General features: G+C 40.2%; 1 protein-coding gene across 1 annotated transcript in view; it reads right to left on the reverse strand.

Moving 5' to 3' along the window:
• Nucleotides 1–18,857, reverse strand: part of LOC140205509 (immunoglobulin superfamily member 22-like) — a 74,525-nt gene that overhangs the window by 15,859 nt on the left and 39,809 nt on the right. Inside the window, exons 11-17 of the mRNA XM_072273123.1 lie at nt 13,775–14,059; nt 11,437–11,561; nt 9,357–9,498; nt 7,780–8,076; nt 7,131–7,433; nt 4,647–4,820; nt 1,495–1,623 (exon numbers count right to left, since the gene is read on the reverse strand). Coding sequence (XP_072129224.1) covers nt 1,495–1,623; nt 4,647–4,820; nt 7,131–7,433; nt 7,780–8,076; nt 9,357–9,498; nt 11,437–11,561; nt 13,775–14,059 — 1,455 coding nt within the window. The remainder of the gene's footprint in view (nt 1–1,494; nt 1,624–4,646; nt 4,821–7,130; nt 7,434–7,779; nt 8,077–9,356; nt 9,499–11,436; nt 11,562–13,774; nt 14,060–18,857) is intronic.

The following is an 18,857-nucleotide window of genomic DNA, read 5'->3' on the forward strand; positions in this document are numbered from 1 at the left end:
GCACCTCCCTTCCCTTTCTCGATCTCACTGTCTCTATCTCTGGAGACAGCTTATCCACCGATGTCTAATCCAAACCCATGGACTCTCACAGCTACCTAGACTACACCTCATCCCACCCTACTAGTAAAAACACCATCCCCTTCTCTCAATTCCTCCATCTCCTCCTCTTCTCTCAGGATGAGGCTTTTCATTCTAAACCGAAGCAGATGTCCTCCTTTTTCAAAGAAAGGGGCTTCTCTTACCCCACTATTAACACTGCCCTTAACTGCATTGCTTCCACTTCACGCACATCTGCCTTCACCACATCCTCCTGCCACTCTCCCAGGGATAGGGTTCCTTTTGTCCTCTCCTACCACACCAGCCTCCACGACCAGCAAATAATTCTCCTAAACCTCCGCCACCATCAACGGAATCCTGCCACCAAGCCCATCCTTCCCTCACCCCACCCCACTTTTTGCTTTCTGCAGGGATCGCTCCCTACGTGACTCCCTTGTCCATTCATCCCTCTCCACTGATCTACCTCCTGGCACTTATCCTCATAAGTGGAACAAGTGCGACACCTGCCACTACACCTCCTCCCTCACTACCATCCAAGGCCCTAAACAGTTCTTCCAGGTGAGGCAACACTTCACCTGTGAGTCTGTTGGGGTCATTTACTCTGTTCAGTGCTCCCGGTGCGGTCTCCTGTATATCGGTGAGACCCGACGTAGATTGGCAGACCACTTCGCCATGCATCTACGCTCCATCTGCCAGAACAAGCGGGATCTCCCAGTGGCCATCCATTTTAGTTCCACTTCCCATTCCCATTCCGATTCCGATATGTCCATCCATGGCCTCCTCCACTGTCGTGATAAGACCACATGTAGGTTGGAGGAACTTAACCTTATAGTCTGTTTGGGTAGCCTCCAACCTGATGGTATGAACATCGATTTCTCAAACTTCCGCTAATGGCACCTAACCCCCAACCCTCCTCCTTCATTTCCCATTCCCTTTTCTCTCTCTCAAATCTTATCAATCAACTTCCTAGCTCTTTACTTCATCCCTCCCCCTCCAGGTTTCACCTATCACCCGGTGGTTCTCTCTCTCTGTGTCCCACCTTTTAAACCTACTCCTAAGCGTATTTTTTCTAGTCCTGCTGAAGGGTTTCGGCCCAAAATGCCGACTGTACTTTTTCCATAGATGCTGCCTGGCCTGCTGAGTTCGTCCAGCATTCCTCCAGCATGTTGGAGTTCAGTTAATTGAAAACAATTTGCTTAAAACCAAGGGGATTGTAATGTTTTGAATATTGGGTTAGATCAGTATCACAGGGGCCTAAATAATTTCCATGCAAATTTAAGAATTTGAATTTAGCTTAAAAAATCTGGAGATCATTTAGAAAGTTATCAGACGCTGAAACTTTTGTACTGTTTACAAAACTTTACTGGCTGCTTGACACCAGGTAGAGAAGCGATTTAAGATAGGTTATGTAAACAAGGTAAGGATCTTGTTACTCACGGATGGGGTCTCTGGCCACCACTGAGCTGGATGCAGTGCTCGGCTGACCAATTCCTGCACGGTTAATTGCTGTAACACGGAACTCATACTCCATATCCTCCAGCAATCCATCAGCAGTGAACTTGGTTTCTGGATGAGAAATACATATAGTTTTACCGGGAAGGATGTAGGATTTAGAGACAATGCTTCCAAGTCACAGCAAAGAGGTTCCACGATGCTTTTTTGCATCTTCAACAGCAGTATAATAGCGTAGTCACTTCCCCCAAAACAGGGGTCATAACGTGTATGTTTCAAATCAACTTGAAAAATTTAATCTTACAAAATACCTCATCACCTCAATTTGTGCATCAAGTCACATGGTGCTGTTAGAGCCTATGCAATAAGCTGACTACACATCAGTGAAGAGTGCTCCTGGGATCCTCACGATGAGATTTAGGTTCCATTGTAGATCTGGAGTACCACTTGCACAATATTTAGAGGATCTTGTGCTCTGTTATCACATGTTACATGCAGCAGAGTTTTGTCACCAAAAGAACAAAGCCCCTGAGAGCTGCTCAGCAGTCACTGCTGCAGCAGGACAAGGTGGACGAGGAGGAAATGGATGGCAATAGATGGTAGCAAATAAAGTAAAGTTAGCACTGGTAGCTACATTGCCACTTACTCACAAACATACATTCCCTTACAACAGATATTGTTATCCCATAAATTTGAAATGTCAAATTACCACAACCCCACATCAATATAAAGCAACTTTAAATAGAAACCACATGATGTTTTCTATCAATTTTATTACAACTTACCTGTATCTCCATTAGGTAAACAACTTTCACATCACTTTATGTCTGGGAATGACTGAATGACTCTACAACAGTTGAAAAACATCAAAGTAGGGTTTTAAATTCTTTTAGTCGCTGCTCAGGTTTAATTTGTTGCTCCAGCAATGAGTCTTACTGCTGGGATTTGAATGAAATCCTGCCAAATTTTAGAGGAGTTGAGCTAATCTGATTAACAGCCTGAGAAGAGCCAGCACACCACGTATCATTCACTTTGATGGTGGACTATGCCTAAGGCCCTGCAACTGATGATGCACTACAGTTTGCTGATGAAGGATTTCCTGTCCTCCCATGGCTATTGAGCTCATGATGGCTTGGATGTTCTCTCCCGAGGTAATGTAGTGGTTAGCATAATGGTATTACAGTGCCAGAGACCCAGGTTCAATTCCTCCACTGCCCTTATGGGGTTTGTACAGCATGGGATTCCTCTGCATGCTCACATCCAAAGATGCACAGGTTAGTATGTTAATTGGTCACATGCGTGTAATTGAGCAGCACAGGCTTGTTGGGCATTGGGGCCTGTTACCATGCTGTATCTTTGAATAAAATTTAGAAAAACAGATGTGTATCTTTGCAATTTGCTGTTGTTGATGTCCATCGCAAACACCCTTCGCCATTAAACAGGAGGGAAGACTATTGTGTTTACACATGCATGATTGAAATAGCTATTGTGCTTGAATAGTAGTAAATGTGTGAAGGGTGTGTAAGTATTGGAACAGCAGCATGTGAAGTAGAGATATGGTATATGAGAGTATTGGGAGTAGCCTATATACTATATGTTAGAGAACTGTAAAGAAATATTGTAAAAGCGTAATACTAGAGGTGATAGAAATCTGAATAAAAACAGAAAATGGTCGGAATGTCACGACATGCTGCTTAAATTTTGGCTTTCAAGCAGGTGTGTGCAACATGTGACTATGTGCATGCATGTGTTTGTATTACCTGTGTTTGTCGGTCTACCTGCCTGTCTGCACACAAACACATCTTATTTCAGCACAGTGATTACTCTACACCAGAGGGTTATAGGGGATTAATTATTGAAGTCATATGAACATGAGATGGATAGATTTCTACATATTAAGGGAATCAAGGGATATGTGGAATATTCAAGAAAATGAAGAATTAACTGTATATTTTTATTTCTGCAGAGCCTCATCCTGGCATTGATTTAACTTCTTTCAATTTAATTTTAGTTTGTTGTAATCCCTGTTTCTCATGGGGTGATTACTCTTTCTAATCAGCATGTGTGAATCTAGAGGCCCACTCCTGTTACTATAGCACCTCCTGAGCAGTTGTTACTATACACTGTGTTCCAGCTGTTGTTCAACGATTTGTAGCAGTGATGCTGTTCTAGAAGTCAGCCATGCTCTAAGAGTTGGACCGTTGACTGAAGTTAGTGCTGGTTAATTTTCACAGATTAACAATATTAAGGAGATTGTGATCACATTAACATTTTTGAAACCAAAATCCAGAAAAGGAGTACAATGTGTTGCTCATAAGCGACAGGTGATAGATTTCTTGGTACCTGTCCTCAGCTACTTTCCTCATTGTATCCTTACGTTATTTACATTTGGGAAAGAAGGTACAGGCACAAGACACTGCAGATGCTGGAATGTGAACCAACACACTAAACATAGAGGAACTCAATGGGTTAGACAGCACCTTTGGAGGGAAATTTTGAAACCCTTCATCTGGACTACCGAGTTCCTCCAAGGAAAGAATATATGTATTCTTCCTCATTAAAATGGTAAAACTGTGAAAAAAAATAAGTGTTAAGGACACTCAAAAATAAAGACACACATTCCTTAGAAGAACTTCAGAACTACATCCATATTGAATCAAGGTGTTTCTCCCTGAAAGGAACTATACATTTATAATGAACAAGGGTAGGTGTTATTTGCTGATCAAAACTATTGTACCCCCCAACAAGAGAAATTGTAAGAGGTATTCAATAGGTCGGTGAAGAACGAGGAAGCAGAAACCTTAAAGTTGTGACTGATGTCTGCATCATCAGAAGAAAGGAAAGCACTCCGACACTTAGGCTTCATTACTTCCATGTGACAGGAAAAGTTCTTAATTCAGGTCATTGAGAGAGGAAATACCAGTCACATTTACATCATGTGCCCAATGCTTTTGGCCTTGTACTCCAAAAAGGACAGCATCCTGAAGAGAGTGCACCTTTGCCTTTATTGAATATATATTTTAAATGAGGGATCTTTCGCTTAGAAAATGACCTATGACCTGAACCACAAGAAATTGACCATTATCTTCCTGACAATGGGAAAGTCTAAAAAATAAATAAAGCAGCCAGAAGCGAACCTTGAATTGGCTCCTTTGTGGCAGGAATCCAATGATGACTGCCCTTCTTCCTTCTCTCCACAATATACCCAAGCACCGGGGCACCTCCATCCTGTGCTGGTGGTGTCCATGCAATGGTGATTGCATCCTTGGAAACATCTGTAACCTGCGGCTGAGATGGCATTCCAGGTGACTCTGAGAATATCATGGAAAAATAAAGATTTGTTGTAAAATAATTTAATCACTGTAAGCCCAACAGGATAATGACGCTGTAGAATTTTATGATGGAAAAGGACCTGATTAAAAAAGAGACCTGTCATTTATTATTATTATCATTTGATTTGAGTTAATAAAGATGGTCCTTTTCTGATGCTTGAGTATATGGATTTGATTGGCGGATTGATGTCTTTTTTTATGGCGTATAGCTCCGGGTTTGTGCTCCAGATGGGTTCTTTTTTCCATTTTTTTTTGTTATTAGGGGTTTTTTTTGTTTTAGTTAGTAGGGGTTCTTTTTTCTTTCTTTTTCTCCAAAAAAAAGTAGCTTTAACATTTTGTTTTTTTTTCTTATTATTGATATACTGTTCAGTTTGGTTAATAGTTTAACTCTTCTTCTACATATGGATATATTGTCTTGATTATTTTGATGTAATTTTCTTTGTTGTTGATTTTCAATAATAATTAATAAAACAGATTTTAAAATGAAAAATGAGAAAAGAGGCCTGTCTCTAAAGATGACAAGAGAAAAAGTGAAATTAAGTTTATAGTAACAGATGAACATTTCTCTAGTTTTACCTCTTTTTAAAATTTCTCTCCTAGTTGGTTTATCTACTAATTCAATCTTTCCAGCTAAATTATCTTCATCAGCTCAGGAATGGGCTACTATCAGGGTTAGCAGATCTCAATTGATCTGCATTAATAGTGCTAAGATGGAGATGGTTGAGAGCTTCAAATCCCTAGATGTAAATTTCGCCAACTATTTGCCCTGATCCAGCCACATTAACTCTATGGCCGAGAAAGCCCATCAACATCCCTACTTCCTCAGCATGTCCGCAATTACCCTTATTAATTTTTACAGACGCACCATAGAAAGCATCCTATATGGATGCATCACGGTTTGCTGTGGCAACTTCTCTTCCCAAGTCTGCAAAAACTTGCAGGGAGTCGTGAATACAGCCCATGCATCAAGCAAACCCCTTCACTGACTTCAGCTTCAGTTCTTGCTACATCAGGAAAACAACCAACATAGTCAAAGGTGGCTCTCACCCTGATCATTCTCTTACTCCCCCTCTCTGGTGGGACAGGAGAATCAGAAGCTTGAAAACAAAAACATACCATGGACTCAAGGACAGATTTCATCTTGCTATTATCAGACTATTGAATGAACCTCCTGGGTGAATCCTTAACCTCCCAACCTACATTGCCGATGCTCCTGCACTTTATTTGTCTAACTGCACTACATTTTCTCTGTAATGTATCAGAACCAGAATCAGGTAGGTGTATTATCACTGGTATCTGTTTCATTCATTGTCGGTGTACACTGTACACATGACAATAATAAACCAAAAATGATCGGTTAAGATCAAAGTTCCAAGTGCTACCGGACAATAGTAATTGAAGTAGGTTACCACGTTCTTCTTAAGGCACGGTATAAGTCAAGGCTGCTGGAAGCAGTTGGGTACCTCAGACTGCTAATGTGCAAGGTTAGTGATCTCAGTGAGCACTCCAGCTAGATGACTAGCATGGGTCTTAAGTTCTTGGCCAGGTACCCTATCTGGATTTGCTTGAAAGACCATCCTTTCAAGCAAATGCAGTGTTAGTAGAAAGGATATTCTTGAATGTTGTTTGCATTTACATCTTTTTGTTTTAATATATAAAGGAAAAGGAACTAGGGAAAATTTTCATACTACTGGTTTGGTACTTGTGGACCAACCACACATGAGTGGCACCCCTTGAAATTAAATTGTCTTGAAATTTTAAAAAAATGCATTAGTGAAAATATCCAGTGGACTAGTAATCCAGACAGGAAAAATGATTTTGAATAGTGTTATCTGGTAATGTTTTTAAGTGAAAAGTGGCTAGTTCATGAACAGATGAGCTATTTATTTAAAGTTCAAGAGTTTTCTGTATTGGAAGTTACTGTTAAGCAGATTTGGGTAATAATTGTTTTCTTCCAACTGGAATTCTGACTCCATTGTTACTCCTGTGCATCAAACATTTCTCTTGTGTAATTGTATAGCAAAATATTAAGTGTATTAGTTGGGTAAATGCAGAACTGATGAGAAAACATTGTTATAGATTAATCTTTATATAGATTTGCCCGTATATCTGTAATACTGCATCAAAAGTTGTTTAAATTTAATAATTTAAAAATAATGTGGCTTGGATTTCATTGAACCATTCATACAGAGAGAACAATGTGCCTATAGCCTTATTTTTAACATTTTTACTTCTACCATCTGTACTGTGTTATTAATTGTGGAATTCAAATGGAATGTGTGGACTTACCAATTGGTTCACCAGCAAAGACCTCATCGGAATCCAGGGGATCACTTACTCCTTCGGAGTTTATTGCCCGGATCCGGTACTGGTATGCCTTTCCTTCCTCGACCTTATTGGTGGAGAAGTTTGTGGTGTCACCGTTAACGTCACCAATCTTGATCCATGATTTCTTTCCAACGAGTTTCCTTTCAATGACAAAGCTTGTGATAGGTTTGCCCCCATTATCACGTGGTGCCTTCCATTTCATTGAAATACATTTCCCAGTGTGTTCCAGGAATTCCACTTTTCCTTGAGGAGGTTTGGGTCTATCTGTGTGAAGTAAATGGAAAATGGAAAAGCAGAATGATTTCGTTGGAAAAGAAAGAGAATCGGGGAACAACATATTGGAAAGCTGTTGGAAGACAGCAAAACTTGATTTGTCAATGTTAAGTAGTTTTTTATTGTTGTTTATTTATTTTCTTCTAGGTATCAGTGCAAAACACCTTTCCATCCTAATCAACCTTAACAAGGTGATAGTGAACCACCTTCTTACAATACTGCCTTGCTTCCAGTGAAAGTGTTCCTGCATGGTTGTTGGGAACAATGTTGATATATGCAGGTCAGAGAGGAGAAAAGGATGATGTTAGAAAAATATAACCACAGCTATTTGACTTACCAATGACATTTAGCTGCAGATTAGCTGAAGCAGAGCCACAATCACTCTTAAGTTTTAATTTGATGTTCCCACTGTCCTCCCTTACACAGTTGTTTAGGACCAATACAGTCTGTGTAGGACTCTTCTCTATATCTGTCCTCTGATCTTCACAAACCTCAATACCATCTTTGATCCAGGTAATTTTGGGGAAAGGTTTCCCTTTAAATGGGATCTTAATTGTTGCTGTGTGTCCTGCCTTCACAGTGATTGGATCCTTGGCTAGTGCTGCAAGTATATCAGCATCAATTATGGGTGGATCTAAAAAAAATAGAAGAAAGACAAAATAGTTCAAGTCCTAAGGCTATAGTTTTATTACAGCAACATTAACCACATATTATATATATATAAACATATATAACAATTACAGTACGGAAACAGGCCATCTCGGCCCTTCTAGTCCGTGCCTAACTCTTACTCTCACCTAGTCCCACCGACCTGCACTCATCCCATAACCCTCCATTCCTTTCCTGTCCATATATCTATCCGATTTAACTTTAAATGACAACATCGAACCTGCCTCAGCCACTTCTGCTGGAAGCTCATTCCATACAGCTACCACTCTCTGAGTAAAGAAGTTCCCCATCATGGTACCCTTAAACTTTTGCCCTTTAACTCTCAACCCATGTCCTCATTTGAATCTCCCCTACTCTCAATGGAAAAAGCCTATCCATGTCAACTCTATCTATCCTCCTCATAATTTTAAATACCTCTATCAAGTCCCCCCTCAACCTTCTACGATCCAAAGAATAAAGACCTAACTTGTTCAACCTTTCCCTGTAACTTAGGAGATGAAACCCAGGCAACATTTTAGTAAATTTCCTCTGTACGCTCTCAATTTTATTGACATCTTTCCTATAATTCAGTGATCAGAACTCTACACAATAAACATTAAATTGTGAAATTTTAATCGACTGTCCAATAGTGACTTTTCATCTCGAAGTTATAATAGTAAGATATTCTGCCGAAGGGTCTTGGCCCAAAACGTCAACTGTACTTTTTTTCCATAGATGCTGCCTGGCCTGCTGAGTTCCTCCAGCATTTTGTGTGTGTTGCTTAGATTTCCAGCATCTGCAGATTTTCTCTTGTTTCTGGCTTTAATGTCATTCAGCTTGTCAGTTTGAGCACATGAAAAGAAACAATTTGCAGGAGAGTACAGGCAGGCCGGATTATCGATATGGAATTAGCTCTTTACATTCTGTTTAGTCAGGTAAGTTTTCTCAATGCTTCAAGGAAAAATGGAACTGAAGACAGAATTTGTCTTGCTTTAATATTGCCCCTTCTGACACCCTTACACTTGTGATGAAAGCTCTCTGACCCTAAATATTGTATGTTTCTCTGTCCACAGATACTTCCAGTCCTGAAGAAGGGTCTCGGCCCAAAACATCGACAGCTTATTCTGAGTTTCTCCAGGATTTTGTGTGTGTTGTTCTGAACTCCCAGCATCTGCACAATTTCTCATGTGTGTGATATTTCCAGAATTTTCTGTTTTTGTTCAAATTTAATGGCCTGATTAACATTCACCATTTATCAAACAATACCTGCAATAGAGAGTGTAGCCTCACTCTCTGCTCCTTTTGCTTTGAATGTGTATTTTCCTTCACTATCATCATCCACATTATTGATTATCAATTTATGCACTGCTCCTTGCTTCACAATCTGTATGTTTTTCATGTCGGTTACCTGAGTATATAAAAAAATACTTATTAAGAATAGGATAAAATATCTACAGATCAAGAAAAATATTGCATATTAATGCTTTATTTTTTAAGTAAATAAAACATGAAGTTATATTGAAAATGTGAAAAGGATAATTTATATTCACCAGAAGAACTTTGAAATAAAACAAAAATAGTAAGTAAGTATAGGAGGCATTCACTTTCTGCAAATAATTCCTTTCTTACTACATTGTAATTTCTGTAGTGCAACCCATCTATAGTGGAGCATGGTAATCTGTATGGGTTGGGGTGATGCAACCTCGGTACAGGGATTACACTTTATAGACACAACTGAATATTTCACCAGTGTGATGGTCAGGATGGAGATCAGCAGCTAAATCAGAAGTACAATGGAATGATTGGCAGAACACTCTCGGAAGTTGATCAACTGGGATGTTGTCACATTTTTCAAGGATATATATTGCTATGGGAGACTCAAGCACTGAAAGCATTGGGAGTCCTGAATGAAATGCAGAAAAGAAGGTAGTCTTGGGATGAAGGTACGCTCTGGATGCACTGAGCCCATCATGCAACATTCAAACCAGTACCCCTCTTACTGCTAGATGGAAAGAGATACATTTCTCCTTTGAGACGAAGGCTTTCCTGCAAAAACTGTATCTGGATCAGAATCTCTGTGAAGACATATTTAAGTCCCTGAAAAATCTTCCGTTTCTCCCCGGAATTAAGGAATTTTAAATCCCATTCATGAGGGAAAGAAAATAAACCAGCAACCAAATCTGACCAAGACAACTCCTGTGCTCTGGAAATAATTGAATATCAATGACTAAGAACAAGCAAGTTGTTTAATTCACTGAATTTACGTAATCCCTGTACAAAGCAGTCATCACAACAGACCTACATGTAATCATATACCTGTTCAAATATGAACAAATATGTCAAGAAGTATGTAAATGAATGCAAATACTTTGCAATAAAAAGAGAAAAAAATACTCCAGTAATTTTAAGAAAACATATTACCTTGGTACTTCTGGATGAGATTTACTCGGGAGATTATTGGCAAAATACAGAAGTGCAGAAAGTTAAGAGGGGAACAATTCGAAATTGGGAAGGCAAATTGTATTTTGTCCTTTATCACAAATGTATTTGGAGTTCAGGAGAGTGGAATTCTTTTCTTACAATTGCTAAGCACTTCAGTCAAATCACATCAAGCATATACTGTATGTACAGTTCTGATCTATACACAAGGAAACATATACAGTACTTACAAAGCAGTGCATTGATTAACTTCCTATGATGAGGAATTGTACTATATGAAAAATTTGAGAGATGAACCACTTGTAAGAATGGAGGTGATCTCTATTCTATTAACATAAATGAAGTCAGGAGGCTTTTTCTCCTAGCTGGATAGCCTATGACTAGAAGGCCTAGTCTCGGAATAAGGAATTGGCTCCTTAAGGTTGAACTGAGGAGACATTTGTTCATCAAGTATTGTGAATCTTTGGGATTTTATCCCTCAGTGGGTGTTGGTTGCAAGGAGTGACTTTTGCCTCAAAAGAAATTAAAGGTTAAGTGGATCAGGTAGAAAGTTCGAGGAGAAGTAAAAGAAAAGACAGAACAAGCTCAAATGGTCTACTCCCATATACTGTAGCTAGTCATGCTTCTTTTTTGTTTGATATGACTCTGACATTTTGATATTGATTTAATATATTTCATTCTGGATGAATTATACATTCTGTTTGCTAAGCAAGTGACACAGAGGTCTGCTGCCGTGGTGGTATTCTCAAGTGAACAAGCACACATGTAGAAATAGATGAGAGAATTAAACTCTGCATTTATTCTTCACCTAACCACTGTCATCCAGTCATCATTGATATTCAACATAACCAAGTACTATTTTTTCCAGAAGTCATCATAATTATTCATATGCTAACATAACACATACTGGTTTTCCATCCTTGAGCCACACTCCGTCAACCTTCTCATCATTCAGGACCACACAGAACTCCGCAGGTTGCCCTGACTGGGCATGAACATCGGACATTCCACTCTTTACTGTGGCAAACCGATCTGAAAATGTGTGAAGATTAACAGAAAAGAGGAGAGAGAGGCTTGCATGAAAACACTGCCTTTTAATGACCCTTCAAAACATTCCAAAGCACCTTACAAGGAAATATTTGGATTGACTTTATTACTTACATCCTTAATATACATAAGCAGTAAAAATCTTTATATTACGACTGTGTCTAAATGTGCAATTTGCAATTTATAGTCATTTATAATAAATATTATGTACAACAGGGTAGTCATATAACATAGAAATACAGTTGCATCAGCATGAATTAAGCAGTCTGATGGCCTGGTGGAAGAAGCTGTCCCGGACCCTGTTGGTCCTGGCTTTTATGCTGTGGTACCATTTCCTGGATGGTAGCAGCTGGAACAGTTTGTGGTTGTGGTGACTCAGTTCCCCAGTGATCCTTCGGGCCCTTTTTACACACCTGTCTTTGTAAATGTCCTGAATAGTGGGAAGTTCACTTCTACAGATGCACTGGTCTGTCCACATCACTCTCTGCAGAGCCCTGTGATTGAGGAAAATACAGTTCCCATACCAGGCAGTGATGCAGCCAGTCAGGATGCTCTCAATCATGCCCCTATAGAAAGTTCTTAGGACTTGGGGGGCCATACCAAACTTCCTCAACTGTCTTAGGTGAAAGAGGCGCTGTTGTGCCTTTCTCACCACAGCCAATATGTACAGATCACGTGAGATCCTCGCTGATGTTTATGCCGAGGAACTTAAAGCTGTTCACCCTCTCAACCCCAGATCCATTGATGTCAATAGGGTCTAGCCAGTCTCCATTCCTCATGTAGTCCACAACCAGCTCCTATATTTTAGCGGCATTGAGGGAAAGGTTGTTTTATGACACCACTGTGTCAGGGTCACAATTGTAATTCAAAAATAAACAATGAACAGTCTATGCTCTCAGCTCAATGCTCTGTTTTCTATGCTGTATGCTCTGTGATCTATGGTCTTTGCTCTATACTATATGATCTCTGTTCTTGGCTCTATGCTGTATTATCTCGGCTATGCTCTGTGGTCTATGCTCTGTGGTATATGGTCTATGGTCTATGCTCCATGCCCTAAGGTCTATGCTTTACGCCCTAGGATCTATGCTGTATGTTCTGTGGTCTATAGACTATGTTCTATGAATAGAATATGTAATAGAAAATGTAATTCAAAAATAAACATTCAAAAATTTTTCTTACATCAAAGTCTCAGAAACAGAAATGCAGCCAGATAATCTGCTGGTTGTGGGATAACTACTTAAGGATCACTGCCTTCCCTACAGCCACACCCCCCATCCCCCAACTTAATATCTACTATAGTGCCAGGGAGTCTTTACCTTGGGTGACCAGCCAAAACTTGAGTTAAAATGAAAATTAGGAGCCGAATTAGTCCACTTAGCCCCTTGAGCCTGCTCTATCATTTAATAATGATCATAGCTGATTTCAAAGTTCAAAATTCAGAGTAAATTTATTATCATGGTACAGATATGTCTCCCTAAAACTCATTTTCTTGCAGGCATTTAAAGAAATACAATAGAATTTATGAAAAACTATAAATAGCAGAGACTAACAAACAACCAAAAGAGGAGAAATCATGCATATAATACACATAGTATATATAATATAGTACTCCACTAAGTTGTAGAGTACTTGGAAGTGAGTCTATAGGGTGTGGAGTCATCATTGAGGTGAGTGAAGTTATCCATGCTGGTTCAGGAGCCTGATGGTTGTAGGGTAATAACTGTTTCTGAACCTGGTGGTATGGGAACTCAGGCTCCCATATCTGCTGCTCAATGGCAGTAGTGAGAAGGGAGCATAGCCTGGATGGTGGGGGGACCTTGAAGATGGATGCTGCTTTCTCGTGGCAGCACTCCTTGTGAATATGCTCAATGACGGGGAGGGCTTTGCCCATGATGGACTGGGCTGAACTCATCACTTTTTACAGATGTCATAGAATATTGAAGGTTGGGGTAAAAATGAGAAAATTAGAAAGATGAAAAGTATTAGATGGAAGTTCTTTACTCAAAGAATAAATGAGCTGCAAAAATGAATTACCACGAAGGCATGGAAAGTGAAAGATAAGTTACAATTGGAAGTAGTTCTATATCAAATTGGAAGCGTAATTTATTTATAGGGAGCACAATTAAGAGGAAAATGTGAGTTGGTGAATTTAGTTTTTATTGCAAAAGGAATTATCTTTCCTTGAGTTACGTGCTTACCTACAACTTTCAATGTAGATGAGCAGGTGTACTCTCGCTCGTCATCGCTTTGTGTGGCAACAACTGTGTATTCTCCATCATCATCCAGCTCTGCGTCATCAATAATCAGTTCGGCCCGTCTCCCTTCATTTATCACGTTGTACTTTGGGGACCTTGGAATTTCTTTACCATTCTTTAACCACTTGATTCGAACATTCTTACAGCTCAGTTCACACTCCAGGTGGGCTTTACCTTTCTCCTTCACACATACATTTTTTAAAGGGCTTGGGAACTGGATGGGAAGCCCTGGAGGGAGGTGGGGAGAAAAACATGTATCATTCCCAGTATATTCAGTCTCACCACAGCTAGAGGTTACCAGTTGGATACAGAAGATGCTACAAGGGTGCTCTCAAAACTAATGGGGAAGTGTGATATCACCAATGATTTCTGGAAATCAATATCCCATTACTGCTTAAAATAAAGAAACGTGCAGGGTGGCTTTGGGTGACGAGTCCATTCTTCCACAGGTAAATCGTGGAAGCTGCAGATCACCTCCCAAACAACACATTTACATATCCTACCAAGCAATTCCTACCCCTATTTGTGACAGTGCTCTTTGGATCACACATTGGCTTCAGCAGCCACGTTACAATCTACAGAATAGGAATGGAAGCAAATAAACTTCAACATTGAAAAGCCAACACAAAGTGATCATCCCCATATGATAAAAAAAATTAAGAAAGTAATACACCTGAGTTTGAAAATTGGTTATATGTACAAATCTATAAACCTCTGATCTTAAAATTAGTCATTCTATATTCTGACATGTGGCTCCTTTCTTGTTAGGTAGTCCAGTTGATCTAACATATTCTCATTCCATTTAGAGTATTGCCCATTAGGGCCCAGGAGAAATCATTTCTTCGTTGGCTCCTTCCTCTTGCCCTAGATTCTGCTATTGCCACTGAATTCATGTCAAGAAGCCACCCTAAGCCTATGAGACAATGCCATCAAGTTCTTGGAACCTGTAATAGTACAAGATCACACCTCACCACTAGCTGGAAGGACCACCAAGTCATTGACTGATGCTTATTCCATAATGAGTCTATAATGAAAGCCATCCTTTGCTTGAAGGTTTACAAAAAGGTGGAAGAAAAGGAGCATCAAGAACAGCTAGCCAAACAGTTTATTAGCCAATAATAATAGTATAATAATAATGCATCATAACCTGAAGTCCCTTAAGCCAGCGGTCCCCAACCACCGGGCCGCAAGGCAAGCGCTACCGGGCCGCGAGGAAACAATGATTTGGTGATATTAGTCAGCTGCACCTTTCCTCATTCCCTGTCATGCCCACTGCTGAGCTTGAACGCATGCGAGGTCATTACCCACGCGTCATCCATGTCAGCGCGGGAAGGAGATCAACTCCTCAAGCTTGCAAATGACGGTGGGCTGAAAAGTATGTTTGACGTAACATCTCTGCCAGCATTCTGGATCAAAGTCAAGGGTGAATATCCTGAGATAGCCAAAAAAGCACTGAAAACGTTGCTTCCATTTCCAACATATCTCTGCGATGAATGTAACAAAAACTAAATTGCGGAATAGATTGGACATAAGGAACCCCCTTTGAGTATCGCTGTCTCCCATCACCCCTCGATGGCACCGTCTTGTTGCAGGGAAACAAGCTCAGGGCTCCCACTGATTCTGCAATATTGGTGTGTAGCAATGATTTTATATGTTCATACGGGGAAAATATGTGCTGTGTGTTTAATATCCAAACGTTACTTAAAATGTTATGATGCTATTGAATTACTTATATAACCATATAACAATTACAGCACGGAAACAGGCCATCTCTCCCCTTCTAGTCCGTGCTGAACGCTATTCTCACCTCGTCCCACCGACCTGCACTCAGCCCATAACCCTCCATTCCTTTCCTGTCCATATAGCTATCCAATTTTTCTTTAAATTATAATATCGAACCTACCTCTACCACTTCTACTGGAAGTTCGTTCAACACTTACTTCAAGCTCTCCTGATAATTGACTTATCGCTATATTCATGCGAGGAAAATATGCGTTGTGTGTTTAATATTAAATTCGTTAGATTAACCCTTTTAGAAACAAAATTGAGTGTATTAGCCACTTATCACCGATATTCCGGTCGTGATTAACTATCCCACCCCCCCACGCGAACAGAATCGCCAAAAACGATTTGTAAAAAAAATTGGCATATGCAAGTCACGCATGTGCACTGGTGCCTGCGCAAGGCTTCATGGTCATTGTAGTCTTTTCAGGGTAAAGGCAACGTATTTGCCTGCTACTCTTGTCCGTTGGCAACCACCCCTCCCACCCACCCCCACCCTCCCCCCCAACCCCGGTTGGCTGGTCCACAAGAATATTGTCAATATGAAACCGGTCCGCAGTGCAAAAAAGGTTGGGGACCCCTGCCTTAAGCCATCTTGATAGCACTTGGTCCTGCAATTGTTTGGGCCAGGACCATGTTAGCAGATGTATGTGCTACACTGAGATTGTGTATGTTCAGTAGAACATGATACAAGAGCACAATATTTACAGAAATATCCAATTCTTTGACTTCAAATGGAACTATAACCATGTTCTTTCTTATCTTATCAAGGCTTCTCTTTCTGTAAGAGGGACAATATAGCAAAGTAATGATCATTTTAAGATACTTGTATTAATTAAGGAAATAGACTTCTGAAAAATACCAGGAGGCTGCTTTCAACAGTTTTCACTCTTGCCTGTGCAACCTCATGGGCACACTAATACTTCTTTAAATGACATGGAATGATGAAGCTGAAAGGCCTGGCAGAGCCTTCAATGCCTTGGCTTTCTGAGTGCAGCTCACAGTGGCAAGAGTTTAGAAGTCACTCTTTCAAGCCAATAAAGAAAAATCCAACTGATTCATTGTCAATCTAACTATCCTTGTAGTAGTCCATCAATAACTCATGAAAATCTCCTGTGTCATTTTATCCTGTCATGTGCTGACTGGAATCACATTGCAGCACTCCCTTAGTTCACTCAAAATTATATCTTTCTTCCACACAAAACTCAAAACTACAGACTATGAAGTTCTTGGAGACATATAACCAATAGGACTCTCTTGGAGATCAGCATTGTTTCTTAGTCATTTAAAAACAACTTGAAAACATGGTTCAGCCTTTTTAGTAATCTATGAAAAGCTAAAGAACATATTTTTTGAACTTCACTATTGAAGAGTACATGACACTGATTTTATCATTATAATCGCTCAAATTCTCAAGCCAGAAGCCAGACTGTTTCTCTGGAGACATTCTTGCATGAACTTACACCGAAAAGCCTATCTTTAGGAACCTAACTTATGAGCTAAACATGCAACTACGTATTTAATGGGGTTCAATATTATGCTCATTTGTGCTTCCACAATGTTAAAAACATGCAGAAGTTAATATCTTTGTACAATTTTGATCACAACAGTCTAAAATATTGTGAAAAGCTGGATATCACAAAGCAATCTATATTTGCTGCACATCACACAATCCACTTCCAAGGTCTGCAGTCTTCAAAAGTGTACCTCCATCTCATCTCACTCTGACTAATACTGATTGACACTTCCCAGTGAACTTGCCTCTGCATTACATATAATTGGGTCTCCACAAAGCTTCAGTTATCCTAGAGTCTTTGCAAAAGTATTTCCTCATCTTTACTAACCCAGTTACAGATTAGTTATTCCAGACTAGCAGCAATTCATCGTTACATGATCTTTGAGTCGATATTTACTGTACATATTATGCCCTGAACACAGGAAAGCAAAACTTTAGAATTGCTATCGAATTGCAGTACATCAATATTCTACCAGACTAAGCCAGATATGTCTTCAAAGCAACAACGGCTTCATTGGCAAGGTTAGTAAACATGAGTCTGTGTGTCTGCTCCTTGCTCAGCGGGACATCATTAGCAGTTGCAGAACCAAGCAGCTCCGGAGCACCTTTCAACAATTATGTACTTAAATAATTTGGTACGATCTCAGCACACTCAGTCTCAGCGGCCTCTACAGGGTCATCCAAAGTTGTTATTGTCTTTTTTAAATGTCTCTTTTAGGATTGCAGAATCCTGCTGGACGTTAAGAATTCAAGTACTGCAGGTTTACCCCATCAGCGAGCTGCTCATTGGCGGAGGAGCTGGACTTGGTACAGACCATGTTGCTGCCGGCTACGGAGAGGCGTTGATGTCGGTGTGCAAAGGCAGTATGCAGTCTAACAGAGAGTGATTGTCTTAGCTGTTTTTCTTGTGATCGCAAGACCCTGTTGGACACTGGTAATGCGGAGTTCTGCAGGTTTGGCTCACTGGAATAGTGGTGGGACGGATGGCGGGGGAGCTGTGTGGCCTCAGTGATAGCGCAGACCAGCTCATGCCATGATGCCTCTCGTTTCTGCCATCCAGGAGAGGTGATGCCGCAGATGGTGTGGGGTGGCATCCATGTTGCCATCCTTGCTGCCCCCCAGTGTTCATTCGGTGGAAGAAGCTGGAGAGTGGGATTGTTCTTGCCGACAGCATCCATAAGCGCATTGACTTGGGCCATGTTATAATTTTTTGTGTGACTGCATGTTTACCGCTGTCTTATATGGGTGATATGAGCCTTGTGCTGTATATGACTGTTGGTACTGTGTTTTGCAGTTTGGCCCCAGAGCAATACTTTCATTTGGCTGTATTTACGTGTGGCTGAATGGCAATTAAACTTGAACTTGAACTTAATTAGCACAAAATCAGTTCTTGCAAACACGGTGCTATTATCATGTGTTTTCCACCAAGACATTGGGAAAAAGTTGCTTACCTGCTGACAATGCACATGTGCTGTTACATAAGGAGCAGAATTAAAAAACAGTCTCAGGCAATCAGGTGTGAATTCATAGGGCTGGTTGAATGCATTTCCTTAATATTTCCAGCCTGGCTTGTTCACATTGATTGTGCTCCTGTCAGTTCTCAAGTAAAATGCATGCCCTCGTACTTCCAGGGACTGGTACTGGGGAGCCTCTTTTAGAATCTTGTCTTCTCAAGCCCATTCATAATCATGAGCATTTTACCGTTGCAAGAAGGAAAAAAGGTAAGAG

This window comes from Mobula birostris, chromosome 11 (genome assembly GCF_030028105.1).
Source record: "Mobula birostris isolate sMobBir1 chromosome 11, sMobBir1.hap1, whole genome shotgun sequence".
Classification (NCBI taxonomy): domain Eukaryota; kingdom Metazoa; phylum Chordata; class Chondrichthyes; order Myliobatiformes; family Myliobatidae; genus Mobula; species Mobula birostris.